The following is a 19768-nucleotide window of genomic DNA, read 5'->3' on the forward strand; positions in this document are numbered from 1 at the left end:
GCGCCTGTTCCTAAGCACCGAATCTGACACTGTAACTCAGTCTCCTGGTGTCTCCAGCACTGCCACTGTATTCTGGCCTCCAGAATCACCAAGCATGCCACACAGCCCCCTGGCTGAAGCCTGCCTACACAATCACCCGAGCGGGGTCCCTCAGCCCCCACCTCACCAGCATCCAGAGACCACCAGAGAGCGGTTTTTAGAGTAATCAATGCTGAATACATGCACTCATAAATCTTCCTGCTAAATAACTGTTTGTTAAGAAAGGAGAGACTATGAAAGAAAACACAACAGGGGAACCTTATAAATCCCTGCCTTTTGCTCAGAATCTTCAATAATGCTTTTGTTTACTTTTCCAATTAAGAAAAAAGTGAAAAAGTCTGAATCCAATAAGCTTTATAGTTCAGAACTCATCAATTATTGATACATTAGTGGCGTTCAAAAAAACCTCTAGATGGCTACTTTCGCAATTTAGTTTCAAAAGTTATCCCCCCACCCCCACCTAGAGGAGGTAAAGTGAGGAGTGCTAAGATTTCTAGAGCCTCTTGAAATAGCTAAGAAATTTTAAAGCGTCATAGTGTATAAAGCACTTTCAAGCCTCAATTCCTATTGTAATTTGTTACTTCAGTAGCACTTTCTTAAAATTATGACCTGTAGTGTGTTCTTCAGATTTTTTTTTCTCTAAGAAGTCAAGTAAAGGACATTACTGGGCTGTGTCTTGAATTCAACATTATCTTACACATACAATACGTTTTGGTGTAAGCCATGCAGAAAATTACACCCCAGGTATCAATAAATTGAAGCAAATTTATCTTATACAAAGCTAAAAGATCTGATTTATTTTTCTAAACTAACTCACTTAAGAAATCAATTCCTTGTTGAACAAAATACGGTTGTTATCTGAAAGTACAGGGCAAATGGAAGAAAAGCTTTTAGTATCAACACATTTTTCCCCCTATCATTTGAGTTGATCTTTGAAAACCAGGTCTCTTACCAAAACAACAGTGGTCACAACCAGAGGGTACATTAACCACCGCTGGGAGAGTAAACTTCAGTTCCATTTTTGCTGTAACCTAAGCAGAGACTGCATGAAGCTATTCACTGATTTGCCTTGACATATCCTTTTTAAATCACTTTTAAGCATGAAAAACATTTTTGGGGAAAAAAGAATCTATTACTGAATAAAATGATACTTCCAGAAGGTATTACCTATTTTTGCAGTAGAATTGAATATTCTCACTGAATTTTAGCTACATGAGAGAGAGAGACAGAGACAGAGAAACACTTTACATAGTATGGGGCAATGTTGTACACTCAAGGAATTATATGCCCTGGTGTAAGTGAGTAGACAAACTGACCATTTTTCTCCCAGATAGTCAGAGCCTTCATGTTTCTTACTGAACAGTACATCCCATGCTGAATAGATTTCCAGTGCTTAAAAATGTCTTTGGGTGATAGCAGTCAGGGTTGTTCCCATAGTATACGGCAGACTATTTCATCTGACACCTAACTTAGGAACCTGGGGTTTGCTTCCAACACTGGAGAACCAACCATGCTATGCTGCACTTAGTGAGAGAAGGTCTGCTCAGTCTTAGTAAGGCATTTGTAAAGATTAATTCTGACTATCTGAAATTTTTGCCTCGCTCTAGAAAATTATCTGCACATACAACTCCTTGCCTCCTCCATATATGTGTTCTTATCAGGTATAACAGTATACATCACAAATGGTTAACTTTTCTGGAAAATCTGTCCTCTCAATGTTCTTACATACCTGGAATGCCTTCACCTAACCAGAACTATTTCTATTTCACTTTATGGATAAGAAGGTTTTGTTGCAGAAGGAAATTTCTAAGTTAATACATGAAAGCAGAATCACACACGCAAAAGCAAAGCTTAGCAAAGCATTAGTCTTACTTTACATTCATTAAAGTTTTCTTAGGCATCTTGTCTGCACACCAGTCATAGCAGTCATCATTTTATTTCATAACAGTGTTTAGGAAGATTCTTTTCATACAGACCCTTTAGCTGGGAATATTCATCACTTCCCAGAGACAGCTTTCTCCATTCTTCTTTTTTTTTTGCATTTTTTACATTTTATTATTATTGCTATCATTTTATGATACAGTTCCATATTCCCTTATCCCCTCCCCACCCCTCCCACCACACCTAGTTCCTCTATATCATTACTAACATACAATTCTTCATACTCAGTCATATGTCCATCATCGCGGGCATGGACAATGGCAGAGAGTCCAGCATCCTTTTGTCAAGATATAGTAAGCAGTTTCATTATAAGTCCATCTTTGTCTGGAAGTAGAAATGCATACTGCATTGTACCCTCACATTTGGATGTTAGTCTCTGTTTCACAGCTACTGTACATCCCCTTCAATGAAAAGTCATGATACAAAATCAACAATAGAAAGAAAAATAGAAATTTACAATGCCATGAAGTTAAATGACATCTCTATTCATCTTGAAACACAAGACTTCGGAACCTTTACTCATTTTGACACACATGCAGGAACAGCTATAAGAAAATGGCAGATGCACTCCAACTTTGGGTCTTTCCCACTTGCTGTCTAGATTCTTGCATGAAAAGCTCTATAACTTCATTTAGGTCTTCAATCAAACTTCTCCTTTTCATAGTAAGCCCTTAGCTAAAATCTCAATGTCATCCCCCATGTGCACTGAACTTTATACTTCTTTCTCTGCTTCACTGTTTTTAACACTATCATTAGCACAGATATTTACTTTCTCTTGTGGCCAGGATAGACTGAAAGCTCAAGGACGGCAAAGACTTTCTGTGCTGTGATCATTTCTGTGTTCTCAGGATCAACCAACACCTGGCACATAACATTTCCAAGATATTTCTCAGTGAAGAACTATATTAGAGGCTGCTGTGGTGACTCAATGACTAATCCTCTCCCTACAAGTGCTGGCATATCATTTGGGCACTGATTGGTGTCGTGACTGCTCCACTTCTGATCCAGCTTCCTGCTTACGCACTGGGCAGGAGAGGATGGCCTAGGTCCTTGGGCCCCTGTACCACATGGGAGACCCGGAAGAAGCCCTGGCTTCAGATTGGCTCAGCTCCAGCCACTGCAGCCATTTGAAGAGTGAGATAGCAGATGGCATATCTGTCTCTCCTTCTCGCTGTAAATCTGCCTTTCCAAAAATAAATAAAAACAACACAATAAAATAGATTATAAAAAAAAATAAAAATAAATAAATAAATAAATCTTTTTAAGAAAAAAATAAATGCATTGATAAATGAAGGCTAATGGTTCTTTAGATAGAAAACTTGTCTCATTTGATGTGGCCTAGATTTCTTAAGTTTTCAAGACAGAAGTCTGAATTGGTAACTAAAATTTCTAAATTTATAAACATTGCCTCTAAGAAGTGGTATGATTTATTAAAAAAAACAGCTTATAGATTACCAGATGCCACTCGTGTAATATATTGCCTTAAACCAGTCAGCTGCAGTCTTACCTTGTTCACTATTCTTTTAAATAAAATCACTTTTATGTTGCTTGTTTATACATGTCCAAGCAGTTATAGTTGATTTCATTAGAGAAGAAATGAATATATATATAAAATTTAAATACATATGGTATGGAAAAATGATTAATTACATTTGCCATGATGCATTGCTTTTGCATTTGTTTCTAAGTTCTATATTTAACACTTCTTTGTCAAGAACTGTCTATAAAGGGGTAAACAGTGACATCCAAGAAGATTTAAAGAAATCATATAAAAACTGTATTATTCTGTAATTTTATTTCTTCAACCAATCCACTGTTCTTTAAAAACTGATAAAAAAAGATTATACTGAATTTCAGGATTAAGTGGCACCAGCTGTCGGAGAATTCAGCTTCTCCTTTATTATCTTGCTACAACGAAGCCTTATTTTACTGATTAGTGAGAAATTTCAGCTGCAATGTTTTCCAGCTTCAACTTCGCATTGTAGAAGAATGCCAAAACATGGCTTTGTCCCAGCTCTGATGTGAACTGTGTGCCAGTCTTTTCATCTCTGTACTCTGGGTTTTCTATATTCCTGCTGAGGCAGTTTAGATCAGGGAAAGCACTTGATGAAAGGCTGGGATTTAAATTGCTAGATCGTGACACACCAGGCTAGTCCTAGTTCATCTGAGTGTTTGATAGATGATAGCTGTCTCTTTTTCCCCCTTTACTTCTCCCTTTATCATGTTTTAGATTTCCCCCTCCTTCTGCCCTTTACATCTGTCAAAAGAAACAGAGTAGAGGTGAGAACAAAGTCTCCATCAAACCTGTGAACCAATTTTGTACATTTTCTTCTTGAATCACCAAGATAAGTCTACACAGTGGTGAAAAGAAGTCTTTGCCCTAACACTAACTTTCTGATCACTGCCCTTTCCCTGGGGAGCAGGGCTTCACTTATAAATTGAGGATACTGAATCAGGTAATCCTTCTAATAGACAGCAGTCCACTACATTCCTAAGGTCAGGGTTTCCCATTCTCAATGGATCTAAAATCTAATTAAACAAATAGGCAGAGACATGAAACATTAATATGTCATGAAAGTCCAACAGTCACACATAGGTAATGACTTTTTTCAGCAATTTATTTTATTTCTATTTGAACGGTAGAGTTACAGAGAGGAGAGACAAGAAGAGACCTAGCATTGACTGGTTTGTTGTCTAAACCAATCCAAAGCCAGGAGCCAGGAGTTTTCTCTTGGTCTCTCGTGCAGGTACAAGGTCCCAAGAACTTTGGCCATCCTCTGCTGCTTTCCCAGACTACAAGCAGATAGCTGGATGAGAAGTGGAACAGCATAACACAAACTGACACCCATATGGGATGCCTGCTTTTAAAGGTAGAGGATTAGTGTACTATACCACAGCACTGCCCTGACTTAATGTTTTTAGTATGAGTTACAGTATGGAGTTTACCTCTTTCAGGCTTGAAAACCATGGCAAAGAGCTTTAAGGAAGATTTCAATGCAAATACATGAGTGATTCTTAAATAACACACAGAAGTAGATTCCTAAGCCTGCTCTATTGCCACAATACTTCAAAACTGCATTTCTGACTTCTCAAACACTAATTTAAAATACTAGACACTTTCATGTCAGCAAATATTAATTCTTAGTGGTATTTTACAAAGTGCATTTGGCATGAGGCCTAGGCGTTAAATGCCAGGTTTTCCATTGAGTAACTGTGACATGTTAGACAGGTAAGCTTCTTTACCATTTGTGTCTCTACTCATTCACACAAAGGGATAAAGGCATCTGTCTTAGGTGGCTGTTATGTCTCACAATGAGCCACTGCATAAAAAAATACTTACTAATTAGGAAGAACTATTAATATTTCCCCAACTCTTCCCATATTTGCACAAACATTTGCACTTGTCACAGTTTCTAAGGATTTAAGAACCTTCCCAGCATTTCAAGGCCAAATGTTTCTTAAATATCAGATAATGATGAAAATTATGCAAATAGGCTGTAACGCTAGAATTTTCAAAGCTCTCTGTACAAATTTAAACAAAATTTCAAACACAATAAATACTGCATCTTTGTAATTACAGTAAATTTGAAAGCTCTATATAAGGCCCTTTTGACAGCTCACTTTTTCATGAAATATATTTCTACAAATAATCTGTTTTAAAAGTAAAAATAAAACTTGATCACCAAGGCAATACTATGGATCAAAACATTAGAAAAAAAGAAATACATATATATGTATGTATGTCCAGTGCATTAGTCTATTTTTTTTAAGTTTTCTAATTGAAAATTTACTCATTTTTATTGAACAGGCAGATTTATAGAAGGAAGGAGATAAAGAGTGAGAAAGGTCTTCTATCTCCTGATTTACTCAACTGACTGCAATAGCTGATCTGAAGCCAGAGTTTCTTCTACATTTCCCATGCTGGTACTCCCAAGAGTGTGGATCATCCTCAACTGCTTTCCCAGTCCATAGCAGGAGCTGGATGGGAAACAGAGAAGCCAGGACACACTGGCATCCAAATGGATGCTAGTCCTGCAGGCAGAGGATTAGCCAGTGAGGCATCAAGCTGGCCCCCTTTCTTTTTTCTTAACTATCATTTTGTTTTGATAATCTTTACAAACTTGATTAGGGCACAAAGGGTTAAAGGCCATGGGGAAGTGGGTAAGAACATTGTCTCCCCAATTTTTTTTCTGTATCTGGGGTAAGGAAGGAGATTAAGAGAGAAGTCCCATCCAGCCTCCAAACCATCCCAGTTCCCCTATGTGGGTCATGCTCTGAGGGCACTGCTCAAGTGGTTTTGATAGTTCAGCAGTTCTCAATTGCTGCCAATCTCGCCTTTCCAAGTATGATGAAATCTCTCCAGAATTCTGGCTGACACAGTCCACCTTAGAGTCTCTATTTCCCGATATTTTCACTGCCAACACTTGGCTGGGGTAGTTGACTGATTTGTTCTGTCCTCTGTGGTAGCAGCTGTCCTCTGCAGGTTCCAACGGACTGAAATATCCTCCATGTGCACCTGAATATGTTGTCCACTGCTCCTTTTGAGCATCTGAGGAGATTGTTCTGACACTTGCACTTCATGGTCAGATCATGGAACCTACACTTCTCTTCACGGTTGGGGTTCTGAGATCAACAGTTCAGATGGAGGGATCCCCAAAGAAACTTCATCTGAGGTGATCCCAGACCCAAGTCTTGTGTGTGCATGTCCATACAGGGTCCGGCACAGTCCACTGCTCCAGTTAGCTTATGGATATGCCAGTGGTTGCAGTTGCTGGGTCAGTTCTGTTTCTAGCCCTGTCATAGACCAATGGGTGTTGCACTCAAGACTGATTCTGCCCAGCACATACTCGGCCCTCACGCAAACTAGTGGGAGCTGCAGCCTAGTCGGAGCGACCCGCAATAACCCCCACAAGGCCCGCCCCTGCTCTTGTCCCATGCTTGCCACTACATACAGCAGACTTGTCCGGTCTGTCCCACATCCCATTTAGCTCTCCTACATGTCAATGCACATTGAAGCCTAGTTCAACCTAACCAGCCTTACTATCCAGACCACACGCATGCTGGTGGGCACCGTTCAGTCTAGCCACCCCAGCCCCAGTCCTGGTTTTCATGCTCTCCAGTGGGAGCGGAAACCCAAGAGGTAGACACCCACTATTTTCCTACTGGGCCACTCCCATTCCTGGAACATGCCCTCTCCAGGTGGTTCTGCAGTTAAACTTGACAGAATTGGCCCCCAATGCCATCCTCTTCCAGCTGATGCTATGGCAAAACCCAACCAACCCTCACACACTATGACTTTGCTTGCCCCAGTAGGAGCAGTCAGCCCAGCGTGGCTTTTCCCTGACCTGATATAGCCTCACATGAGCCCCACAAGTCTTGTAGCCCTGCTTGGTCTGGTCTGCCCCCATCCGAACTCTCCAGCGGAAGTAACAGTCCAGCAGAGGGGGGGGCCTTCCACATTTCCCCTACCAGCTTTGCCTACTCCCTGGTTCTCACATGTGCTGGTTGGGTGCTGTGGCCCAGTCTGGTACGGCCCCCTTCACCTTGGCATTTGCCAGTAGGTGCTGTAGCCTGGCCTGGCTCGGCCTACCCTCAATTCCAACAGATGCTGGTGGGGGTTACAGCTTAGCACATACCAGTAGGCATCTAATCACAGCCATAATGTGCCTTGGTATGTGTTGTGACCGAACCTGGCTTAATCCACACTCTCTTCTGGTGCTCAGATTCACCAGCGGTTGATGTGAACTGTTTGAGCCTGGTCTGCCCCCAACCTACGCCAAGTGTATGCCAGTGGGTACCTTTCCCTGGCCTGGTCTGGGCTGCTCCCTATCGTGGTTCTTGCGCTCACCTGCAGGGTCTGTGTCCATACAGAGGAGTTTCCCAAGCTCCTCCATGAGACTCTCTCCTTATTCCAGATTCTTGCACATATTGGTTGGTCCATGGGCCAGCCCTACTTTGTCCACCTCCTGTCCTAACAGTAACAGTGGCCTTTCCTGATTAGCCTTCAGCCCATTCCAGTTCTTACTGTTGGATGTTTCAGCCCAGCCAAGGCTCATCCATACCCAGAAACAGCTCATATATGGCTCAGTAGGGGAAGAGACCCAGATGGTGCTGGAGTCTGGCCCTGTCTGGTGCGCCCAGCCCGACTCCACACTTGTGCTAAAAGATACTGCAGCCATATCCAGACCAGAATGCAGCTCCCACTCCGGCCCCCACACTCACCAGTGGGAACCCCAACCCAATTAGGCCTGTTCACAGCCGCTGATCATGCGAGTGCCAATGGTTGCTCTGACCCAGCTTAGCATAGCCCCTCACCTGTCTTGGCCTTTGCCTTCGATGCTGTGGCCTAGCATCCCTGGCTCATGCAGACCAGTAGGTGTAAGAGCCTAGCTCAGCATGACCTGAGCTCCATCCTGATTTCTGTTCTTCCTTGTAAGTTAAGGTTTGCTCAGCCTTGCCTGTTCCACCCCTTTCCATAACCCACCCACACATTAGCCAGCCACTGGAAGCTATTGTGCCCAGCTTGCCTGACCCTCCAGGCTTGGACCATGTGATCATCAGTGAGAGTTGTAACCCACTAGGGGAGTTTCCCAAGTTCCCCCAACTGATCCCCTCCCAGATCCAGACATCATAGATGCTAGTGGTTGTTAGGCCAGTGCCCGGTACAGTCGGCCCTTCCATCTTGGCCTTGTGTGAGCTGGTGAACATTGCAGCTTAGCCCACCCTACACCCTGTTTTAGGATGCACATGAGGGTGCTGCTGCCTTGACCTGCCCAGACTGTTCTCGGTCTCTTTACCCATAAGTGATGGCAAGCTCCATTGTCACAAGTAGCTCAGCCTATTACCACCCCAACTCTTGAGCTAACCAGCGGGACTTGCATTTCCACAGGGTTGGGCCCACACATCCCCTGCAGAATCTATTCCCCGGACCTGGTTCTCCTGCGTGCTGATTAGTGCCATGACCCTGCCTAATGTGACTCTTCCCCTGTTCTGACACTCAGTCAGGTACTGGTGTCTATCCCTGTCAGACAGGCCCCCATCTATAGCTTTCATGTGGAACGGCAGTCAGTGGTACTCAACGCCAAAGCCCATCTCAGAACTTCCATGTGTGCTGGTAAATCATTCTGACCCAAACAGATCTTATGGACTCTCCCCCTCCAAACCACCAAGTCTCAATCCCCACATTTGCTAGAAAGTTCCGTAACCCTGTCACTGGGGAATCACACAGGAATCATCTCTCACCTACTCTCACACTGGTTTTATCCATGGATGTCACCAGGCAGCAATTAGATACCCTAAACAGCCGAGAGCTCGCTGCCAGGTTGCCCGCAGGCAGAGCCTAGTGCCCAGTGGCCACACTGGCTGCCTAAAGCCCAGGACTTGCTCACCATTTGGCAACAGTGGCCATGGCCTGAGTCCCACACATTGGGTCTGACCTGGCTCAGATACCCCCTGCAGCTGCCATGTGGTGAGCGAGTCCTGAGCATCACCCAAGCCCCACGGCCAAACCAGCCCCCTTTCTATTACATCTGAAATCTAGTTGTACCATCGATCATAAAGCAATGTCAACAAGGGAATGCAGATTACCCAGATTTGCTCAGCACATACTGACTGCATGTAAGGCATTATCGCACTGTAGCTCATAAATATGTAGACAGTTATTGTTAATTTAAAATTTCTAATTAAAAATAAAGTCATAATTTAAAAATAATGAGAAACACATGATTTTGGACCAGCCCAGCTCTGGCTGGTGCAGCCCTTTGGCGAGTGAACCAACAGACAGAAGCTTTCTCTTTCTCCCTAACTCTGACTTACAAATAAAGAAATCTTTAAAGTTAAAAATCTATGCTTGTTTAACATGCTAAGTTATCTATTTCCAATTAAGCCTAATCTGGTGCCAAATCTAATTTACATTAAAATAAATTTTTAAAAAGGAACCTAATTTATTGTCAGAAAAAGCTAAAACAGCTAAACAAAGTCACAGCATTCTATAGCCACAAGGAAACACAAAGATTAACATTCAGTTCTCATGGGAGTATCCGGGTTTGAATTGTGGTTTCTTCCCAATTCTAAATGGCTACTAATGAGAACCTTGGAAAGCAGGAGGTGATGGTTTAACTAGTCGGGCCCCTGAGAACTCCTTGGATTGGGTTCCTGGTTCCTGACTTAAGCCTAACCCAGCACTGACTATTGTAGGCTGCTAAAGAGTGAACTAACAGATGCGTGCTTTCTATCTCTCTATCTATCAAATAAGTATAAAAATCAGAAAACAAAGATTTGGTTAAATTTCAGTGACAGGTTTGGAAGCCCTGAAGTTATGAGAAACTTGACTAATGGGCGCTTATACAATCTTAAACTTAGAAGAATTTAACTCACTTGCCAAAACAGACATTTTGGTGTATATAACTGGGGCCATGTTACTAAGAAATGAGAAACTGTATTAAAATCCTCAGCATTTCGGGCCTGGTGCAGTTGTCTAGCGGTTAAAGTCCTTGCCTTGAACATGCCAGGATCCCAATTGGTCACCAGTTCTAATCCCGGCAGCTCCACTTCCCATCCAGCTCCCTGCTTGTGGCCTGGGAAAGCAGCAGAGGACGGCCCAAAGCTTTGGGACCCTAAACCCATGTGGGAGATTATGAAAAGCTCCTGGCTCCTGACGGCAGATTAGCGCAGCTCTGGCCGTTGCGGTCACTTGGGGAGTGAATTACTGGATGGCAGCTCTTCCTTTCTATATATCTGAGTTTGCAATAAAAAATAAAATAAATCTTAAAAAAAAAATCTTCAGCATTTCATCAATGACATAAGGCCCTGGTCTGAAATCCCTAGTGAATACAAATGTATATGGGTTCGGCCTGCTACATATTTTTTAATATCAGTATACTTTTAAAACCCCATACGTGAAGGTTATTAGTTACAAACCTAGCATACTGTTTTGAAGAAGTATCTATAAAATTAATAAATCCACAATTTTGAGGGATTTGAAATTTTTTTTGTAACACCTTGAGTTCAATAAGAATATAACTGAGATGAATCATTTGTTTATGGTGTATCTTGAGAAAAGAGCAAGATGAATGTCTTCTTCTGGGGAGACAGTTTGAACTGAATGGTGCTCAGAGTGGTCTCCAGCGCAGGGGTACCAGAATCCTGTGAGACCTTCCCCAGAGCTGTGAAATCAAAGATGGGTTGAAGCTCACTAATTGGTTTTAAAACCCTCTGGGTGCTCGGTGTGGTAGCCTAACGGCTAAAGTCCTCGCCTTGAATACACAGGGATCCTTATGGGCATCAGTTCTAATCCTGGTGGTCCTGCTTCCCATCTAGCTACCTGCCTGTGGTCTGGGAAAGCAGTCAGGGACAACCCAAAGCCTTGGGACCATGCACCCACATGGGAGACCCAGAGGAAGTTCCTGGATCCTGGCTTCGGATGGGCGCAACACTGGCTGTTTCGGTCATTTGAGGAGTGAATCATTGGACGCAAGATCCTCCTCTCTCTCTCCTCCTATGTATATCTGACTTTCCAAATAAAATAAATCTTAAAAAAAAGAGAGAGACACAGTACTGTACCGTATAAATATTAGAATGTGTATATGTGTGTTTTATAAAATTGATTCACATACATATTATACGGATAGGGATATTCTTTTTCATGAATGGAAAAGCAGAAGAATGAAACTGAAAAAAAAAAAAGACATACCTTCAAAGACCTCTCATTGGTCAAGAGTGCAACTTGCTTTTCTGGTGTTTGCTTTTCCACATGCCTACAATGTTTAGCATCCCACACACAAAAAGAGAAAATTAATAATTCTACATAACTGAATAGCAAAATGGAAAAGATAACCGCTAGAAAGATGATCGCACGTTTCCAAGGATACATCCTAGGTAACAGTCATGGTTTGAGGGTAATTTTTAACTGCTTCAATCAGCTGTGCTTCAGTCTTGGGTCTAATTACCAACACCACAGACTCCAGAAATAGGAAATGTTACTTCTAAAAATAAGTCTGGAGAACTTACAAATTATGTCCATCTTTAAAATATCTTTCTTTATGCCAAATATTTAAATCCAATGAGAAAATCCCACAAGTAAGGATTGGCACAGTTTGATATTGCTCCAAATAAAACCAAAAGGTTACTGTTCCCTTCTCAACCTCAAAAATAACTGGATATTGTCTCTTAATTGATCCTAAATTTTATACAAGACATGTTCAACATATGCTTCTCTTTTTACCTCTGAAATGAAGGGAGACGTAGAATGTTTTCACACTGATTAGCTGATAAAAAATTTATTCTTCTTTTGGCTTCTGGGAGATCACAGCAAAGAACACTCAAGGGCTGAGAATAAAAATGCTCTAATAGAGAAAGCTGAAACAAATGTGAAGATTAAATATATTTATTATATTTTGGCAGTTAATTTTTGCCATAAGTCTGTTCAATTTAAGTTCACTTTCGAAACAGTAAAAGTATTTACAGTGATTAATATATTTAATAATGTCACAATAACACTGCAAACAACACACAAATGGGTCATACAGCCCCAGTATTTTAGGTATCTTTTTTGTGGGCAAGTTTGAAAAATGATCATCTCTGAAACACAAACTAAACAAACATAAATGGTTATATTACCATCAGTGCAAGCAACTCACAATGGTTGTAAATGTTGTATGGAAGGGATTGGGATGAGACCGCAGCATTTAAGAGACATTCCAATACTTGCAAGAAGTAGCAACTTAAAATCAGTGTGAAAGGGGGCACTGTTGTAGCACAGAGAGCTAAGCTGCTGTCTGCAACACCAGCATCCCATACCAGAATACTGGTTTGAGTCCTAGCTGCTGTACTTCATATCTAGCATCCTGCTCATGAGACTGGGAAAGCACTAGCAGACGGGCCAAATACTTGTACCCTACCACCCTTGTGGGAGACACAGATGCAACTCTAGGGTCCTGGCTTTGACTAGGATCAACTCGCCACTGAAGACATTTGCAGAGTGAACTAGCGGATAGAATTGTTCTCGCACTCTCTACCTTTCAAATCAATAAATCTTTAAAAAGAATACAGTCAGCGTACAAACCAATCAGCAGCAATAAGTAAAAAATGCTACAATGATAAAAGCTGTGGCTACTGTTAACAAAGAGTAGTGAAAATTCAACCTTTTCTAAAGGGCCCAGCATAATGGTTCAATGGCTAAATCCCAACTTAACATGCAATGAGATCCCATATGGGTGCCAGTTCATGTCCTGGCCGTTCCACTCTCCATCCAGCTCCCTGCTTATTGCTGGGAAAGTAGTAGAGGAAGGCCTCTATTATATATATTTATAGACACACATACACACACACACACACACACACACCCAATCTTAAGGGATGTAGTAGGAAAAAGTTATTTGATAGCACAAATCAGTCATTTTGAGCTTTTTCTGTTTTAAGTGAACTGCTAATGAATTGATGAGCTGATACAACTGAGCATACGATAGCCATGGCAACACAAAAGTCTTTCAAATAATTCATCTGTAAAGACTGTAAAGCAAAGAAGCCAGCACAACTTAGAAATAAGAACAGGGGCAAATGTGGTGGCAACCAAGTTAAGCCTGTGGTGCCAATATCCCATGTGGGCACAGGGTTGTGTCTTGGCTACTCCCCGTAGCCTGATCCAGCTCCATGGTGATTCCCTGGGAAAACAGTGAAGGATGACTAAAGTCCCTGGGCCCCTGCACCCACATGGGAGACCTGGACAAACCTCCTGGCTTCAGAATGGCTCAACTCTGGTCACTGTGCACATTTTGGAATTGAACCACTGGATGGAGGACTTTTTCCTCGTGTGTTACCTTTCAAATAAAAATAAAATAAATTTTTTGAAAATGAGAAATTAAGTACAAATTAGATTGCAACTGTTCTGGTGAAGCAACAATGGCACCAATGTCCCATCCATCTGCCATGCTACAAAGAGCATGCATGTCAATTTGTTCCTTTCTTGCATATCTTACTTCCTTAGCAACCAGGGTGTTAATTCTATCTCATCCTCAAATTCCTACTCTCCTCTCAGTTCTACTACCATGACATTAGTTTAGCTCTTTGTAAGATCTTGTCCAGATTACTCTAAGAAAGAATCTTTTGACAAATCTCCTTTCTTCTATTTTTGTCTTTCCCTGGAATACTGTTTCGTTATTGGCTCCACCAGTTCCAATAACTTGGAATACAATTCCATTCTATTGTACCCCAAAGTATGCCTCATTTTAAATACTGAGTGATCCAAACTGTAGTTAATTTTTTTTTTATTTCTTCCAAGAACAGTGTGTACTTTGAAGACAAACATTTCATTATCCTATGTCTCCAAGGGTGAGCATTGTGCTGGGCTCATCTCACAAGTAACACCCCTAAAATATAAATATAAATATATATATGTTTATATATATGTAATAAATATATTAACACAAAAACATTCAAGTCAAATTCATACAAAATAAGCAAGACATATTTACAGGTTGTACAAAAAAAAATAATGCTGAAAAAAAGGCATCAATTACCCATAGGAACTATTATTACAGCTTTTGTTATGTAGAGGAAGAACACATACGAGAAATACTTTAAAATTTCCAAAGCACTACAAAAAGATGACATACTAGAATATTGCATTCTGGAATTGAAGATTACTAACACCTGAATAAACCTGATAAACCTGGCAAATGGTATACATTCAGAAGGATTATATTTTGCTAAGATATTTTAGGTAGTAGTCAAGAGAAGGCAAAAGTTTTTAACTTTTTAAATAACTGGAGAATGGGTCTTTATTAATGATAGAGCAGATGTTACCAAGCTAATTCAAGAATTAGCTTCTGGCAATTCATTAAACTCTAGTGAACATACACTCCTTAATAGAGGATTAATTACAAATGAATACACATCACACACACACACACACACACACACACACACACACACACACACGCTTTTAAGGCATGTAGAATTAGAGCCTACAATCCACTCTTGTATGGCCCAGAAACTAAAAATGCTTTTTTATATCTTATAAGGGTTAGGAAAGCAGCAGCAGCAGTGACCACGGGCAGCAAGAAAAGATGTGTGTTTGGCCCTTTAAAGAAGTCTGTTGATCCTGTAGTTATGCATTTTGTAACAGCCAAGAATCATTGGAATGAAAGAGGTCTTTTCCATTATTGATACCCTATTTATTCTCCCATTTTGCTAGAAGGTACAAAGGAACAATACAACCCAAAATACAGAAGGTTGAATTTCGCATTCTACACTATGCCATTTAAAGTCTCTTAATTACTACAATACACAATCTGAAATAACATACAAAATATTCGGAATAAGCTTGTGAATTTTTAAACTCATAGGTACTTTCTTACCTGAAGGCCTTTTATGAAGTTTTGAATGGAAAAATCATGATACAAAAAGATATTGGTCAGAACTTGCAACACTTTTTCACTTATTTTAAAGGGAAACTGAGTTGTAAGAAGTACCTGAAAGAGAACATCCGAGGGGAAGGTGGGGGTGCACTCCTTATTAATATTCATTCCTTACAAATATCAAGTATAAATAATGAAAAGAATTTTACTATGACACAATAAATATGAAAGCTGCAACAGTAAGTCATTTTTAGATCAAATACTAGCTGAAATTTTAGGTTGAATCACCCAACAATGTATTACATCTTCAGAACTATCTTCCCTCTAATATACAATTTTTTAAATTCTGCCTTTTACTATTTAGACATTTTCCCTATCAGAAGACACCAAAGAAGCTGCAGTTGGCAATTCCTGTTATGAGATTTTTTTTGCTCACTGTTACTGATTCGAAGTAATGAAGAACAACATAGTATGTACTACTACTGAATGACAAACACAAAATTAACTGATGTGCATTTCTAAACGCAAAATAGCTGTACTGGTACTATATCGGTACTTCTCAACAGCCTTCAGTGAGGTCTCACACTGAAAATGTAAGTCAGGGCAGATCTGGCCTAGCAGATACTCTTCCACATCAGAGTGTCTGAGTTGGCTATCTGGCTGCAGCTCCCAATGCAGGCAAACACTGGGAGACAGCAGGAAAGGGTTAAGGAACTGAGTTCTTGCTAGCGACTTGGCAGATCCCATTAGGTGAAGTCTCCAGCTCCAGGCATGTAGGGAGTGAATTAGTTTTCTCTCAGACAAACAGAAAATGAAAAGAAGAAAAGGAAGGAAAGGAGAGAGGGAGGAAAAAGGGAGAAATATGTCATACTAGGCTTAGCTGTAGAAGTGCAACAGAATTTTAGTACACCAAACTATTTTAAACTAATGTCAGTAGAAAAATTTTCCTGGCAACTAAGGTGCCACTTGGGAACCCCACACACGACCCTGGTTCAAGAAACAACATATTCTGCCTCCAATTCCGCTTCCTACTAACGCACATCCCAGGAGCAGCAGATGATGTCCTGAGTGCTGGGGTCCCCACCACACACATGGGAAATGGACACAGCTGCAGGCTTCTGGTTTCAGCTTGGCCCGGTACTTCAATAAGTAAACAAGTAGATGAGAGATTTCTCTCTCCCTGGCTTATAAATAAAGTGAAAGTAACTCAATTTTAAAATGTCAATAAATTGGGCCCGGCGGCGTGGCCTAGCGGCTTAAGTCCTCACCTTGAACGCACCGGGATCCCATATGCGTGCCAGTTCTAATCCTGGCAGCTCCACTTCCCATCCAGCTCCCTGCTGTGGCCTGGGAAAGCAGTCGAGGACAGCCCAATGCTTTGGGACCCTGCACCCGCGTGGGAGACCTGGAAGAGGTTCCTGGTTCCCGGCATCAGATCGGCATAGCACTGGCCATTGTGGCTCACTTGGGGAGTGAATCATCGGACGGAAGATCTTCCTCTGTCTCTCCTTCTCTCTGTATATCTGACTTTGTAGTAAAATAAATAAATCTTTAAAAAATAAATAAAATGTCAATAAATCATATAAATACTACTGTTATAATGAAAGGAATGAAAAATGATTAGTAAATAAGGTTGTCATCAGTCTACCTTACAAAAGCAATAAAAAGCACATTTCAAAGGAACTGAGTCTAGGAAAAATTTGTAAAAGCTCAACAGGAAAATATCCTATTTTTATTTATTTATTTGAAATTATATTGTTGACAATCTTTACATAGTTAATTACGGTAAAAAGGTTCAGGGGCAATAGGGAAGTGGGTAAGACTATTATGTCCATATTGTTTCCTTCTTGTATCTGAGGTAAAGGGGGATATTGAGGGAGAAGCCCCACCCTATTTTTATTTAAGTAGAGGTTTTACAGTAGCTGAGGTCTAGGAAAATTTTAATATTTATTTGTTGTTCAGATGAGCATGATACTCAGAAAAGAATCTATTAAAAGCTTCAAACCACTTTCTGTAAAATGTTAGAGTTAAAATACATTTCCATCTATAAATTGTATAAAATTATTTTTAAAACCTGTACTTTACAGGCTTTTGTAGATACATAGACATATATGATATCATTCATAAAGCTTATGCTCATCTACAAGAAAGTTTATACAAAATTACTTATGAAATGTAAAGTAATTACATGAAGCTAGTAAGATAAGCAAAGGGCTATGTTCAATATTCACACTCAAGAGATGCCATGGTCTATCACTGACATTTATATTTATAATCCACTCTCAGCAGTTTTCCTTCATCCTATTTCATTGGTCAAACTTCTCATTTTTACCTTATCAAGTACTGAAGACAGGTGCTCCTTGCAAGATAATGTCTGGAACAGTTCTATACACAAAAGAGATGATACTGCATGAGGAAGCAACCGGTGAATGATAACAGGAGATGTGGCAATACCAAAAATGAGTATAAGTGGAAATTCGTGAAGATGTTGACTAGTTTGCAAAGAAAGACACAAAAATAAAATCTTTTTAGTAAACACATTTCATTATGTTGTATTTCAAGATAAAACAAGTTTTATCACCCACTTTCTAAGGTACTGCCAAAAAAATCATACTAAATCCTAAACTTTTCAAGAGCATTCATTTTTTTCTGTTGAAGCAACACAGTGGTTATTTTCAAGATATCCCAGCTTTAAATTCAATCCATTAATCTATTAATGATTCCTATCACTTAAAAGAACAAGTGCCGAGCCCAACCACTATACAATCTCAAATTAGAAGAGGTATTAGATTACACTCAATTTGACTTTTCCCTCAGAGTTTGAACCTTACCTGTAATCTTCCTTACAGGCCATCTAACCTATGCTTCAGTAATTCAGAGACATGGAGCTCATTAATATGCAAGGTAACCTATTCTATTTTTAGACATTTCTAGTACATAATACATGATGTAGCCATAATAGCCAACAACAGAAAGCTTTTTTGGAGGGGCTGGCATTGTGGTAAAATGAGTTAACCTGCCACCTGTAACACCGGTATCCCAAATGGGCATCATTTGAGTCCTGGTGGCTCCACTTCTGAACCAGCACCCTGTTAATTTGCCTGGGAAAGCAGTGTAGGACGGTGCAACTACGGGGCCTCCCGTCACCCAGATGAGGGACGAAATGGCTCCGCTGCTGCACTCATTTGAGGAATGAAACTGCAAAGAGAAGACACCTGTCTCCACTGCTTCTTTCTCTGTAAATCTGCCATTCAAATACATAAAATCTTAAAAAACAAAACTTTTCTTAAACAGATATAAAAGGGTCTTACTGAACATCATTTAAAAAATGCTTCATCACTTGCTCACAATCTGAAACTCTGAACATGTTCTACTCTTAACATTATCAGGATGAACACAAATACCTTCTGCAGAGTAGAGCAGCACTATCTTTGAGGGCTATGCCCAGACAGAACTCTCCCGGGGATCAGGACTAATGACTGCCTGCTCTCTCCTGTTAGCCAGTGCTTCCCACTATTCCAGGTATATAGATTACCACCTTCACAGGAGTAAAGCATCTGCCTCTCTGATCATGAAGTTTCTCTTTACTTTCAGCGGACAGACCACAAGCCTGAGTGTCAAAGGAGTACAACTTTTCTGTACTGTTTATTCCTCAGAATGGTAAGTAGTTCAGTGTCAGTTTTAAGGAAAGTCCTAGCACCCAGAAATTTTGAAGTGAAGGCAAAAAATAACAACAATGATAATTTAAAAGTATATTATAACACAGTGTGGTTTTAGGCAAAAGGAATTAACTACTAAATTGACATAAAGAAAAAGTCAAAATATATTAGTTTTTTACTAGGAAAATATAATTATAAGCTGATGTTATTTAGGAAATATTCTTGCTCAGTAAAGCTATTTGCAAATCAGGGCCCCAAAGACTGCATAGCTAATCTTCAGCAAATAAAGATTTGATAAACCATCTCAACCTGGAGGAGCTTTTCCCATTGAATGCACAGGAGACCTTGGTGAATAAATTATACTTGCTATTGCCTTCCCAAGTTCATTAAAAACAGGTTAAATTTGTAATTCTTCATCTTGAGTCAAGAAGCAAATGAAAAAACTGAGCTGTCTTTGAAAATTCAACAATGAAGAATTTGGCATCACTTTGAATTTTGTCCAGTCATTCTTAAAATGAAGATTACGTTCTATGAGGTAAAAAGAATATGTTTTCTAAATAAAAATAATTGAGCAAAAACCCAGGTGACGCGCCATCTACCTGCTGACTGTGATGAAGTCCTGGAGCACTTTAGTGGTGAAGCTCTCCATGTCCTTTAAGACGAGCACAACAGGGGGAGACTGCCATTGGCAAGTAGTCCTCTTCTTGCTTGGAAGTTTTGGCTCCGCCTTCTTTTTAAGCCATTATGGAAAGAAGGAGTTAATATTAAACCACC

The 19768-nt window shown here is 40.3% G+C and overlaps 1 protein-coding gene across 5 annotated transcripts in view; it reads right to left on the bottom strand.

The window, feature by feature from the left end:
- The window catches only part of ORC3 (origin recognition complex subunit 3), a 62042-nt gene that overhangs the window by 20918 nt on the left and 21356 nt on the right, over positions 1 to 19768 (bottom strand). For all 5 annotated transcript variants that reach the window (XR_009245002.1, XM_058660908.1, XM_058660905.1 and 2 more), the window contains exons 7-11: positions 19594 to 19724; positions 17668 to 17827; positions 15336 to 15449; positions 12203 to 12336; positions 11672 to 11735 (exon numbers count right to left, since the gene is read on the bottom strand). Coding sequence is in view for 4 of the 5 variants with exons in the window: in XM_058660908.1 (XP_058516891.1) it covers positions 11672 to 11735; positions 12203 to 12336; positions 15336 to 15449; positions 17668 to 17827; positions 19594 to 19724 (603 nt within the window). In the remaining variant the exon portion in view is untranslated. The remainder of the gene's footprint in view (positions 1 to 11671; positions 11736 to 12202; positions 12337 to 15335; positions 15450 to 17667; positions 17828 to 19593; positions 19725 to 19768) is intronic.

This window comes from Ochotona princeps, chromosome 1 (assembly GCF_030435755.1).
Source record: "Ochotona princeps isolate mOchPri1 chromosome 1, mOchPri1.hap1, whole genome shotgun sequence".
Classification (NCBI taxonomy): domain Eukaryota; kingdom Metazoa; phylum Chordata; class Mammalia; order Lagomorpha; family Ochotonidae; genus Ochotona; species Ochotona princeps.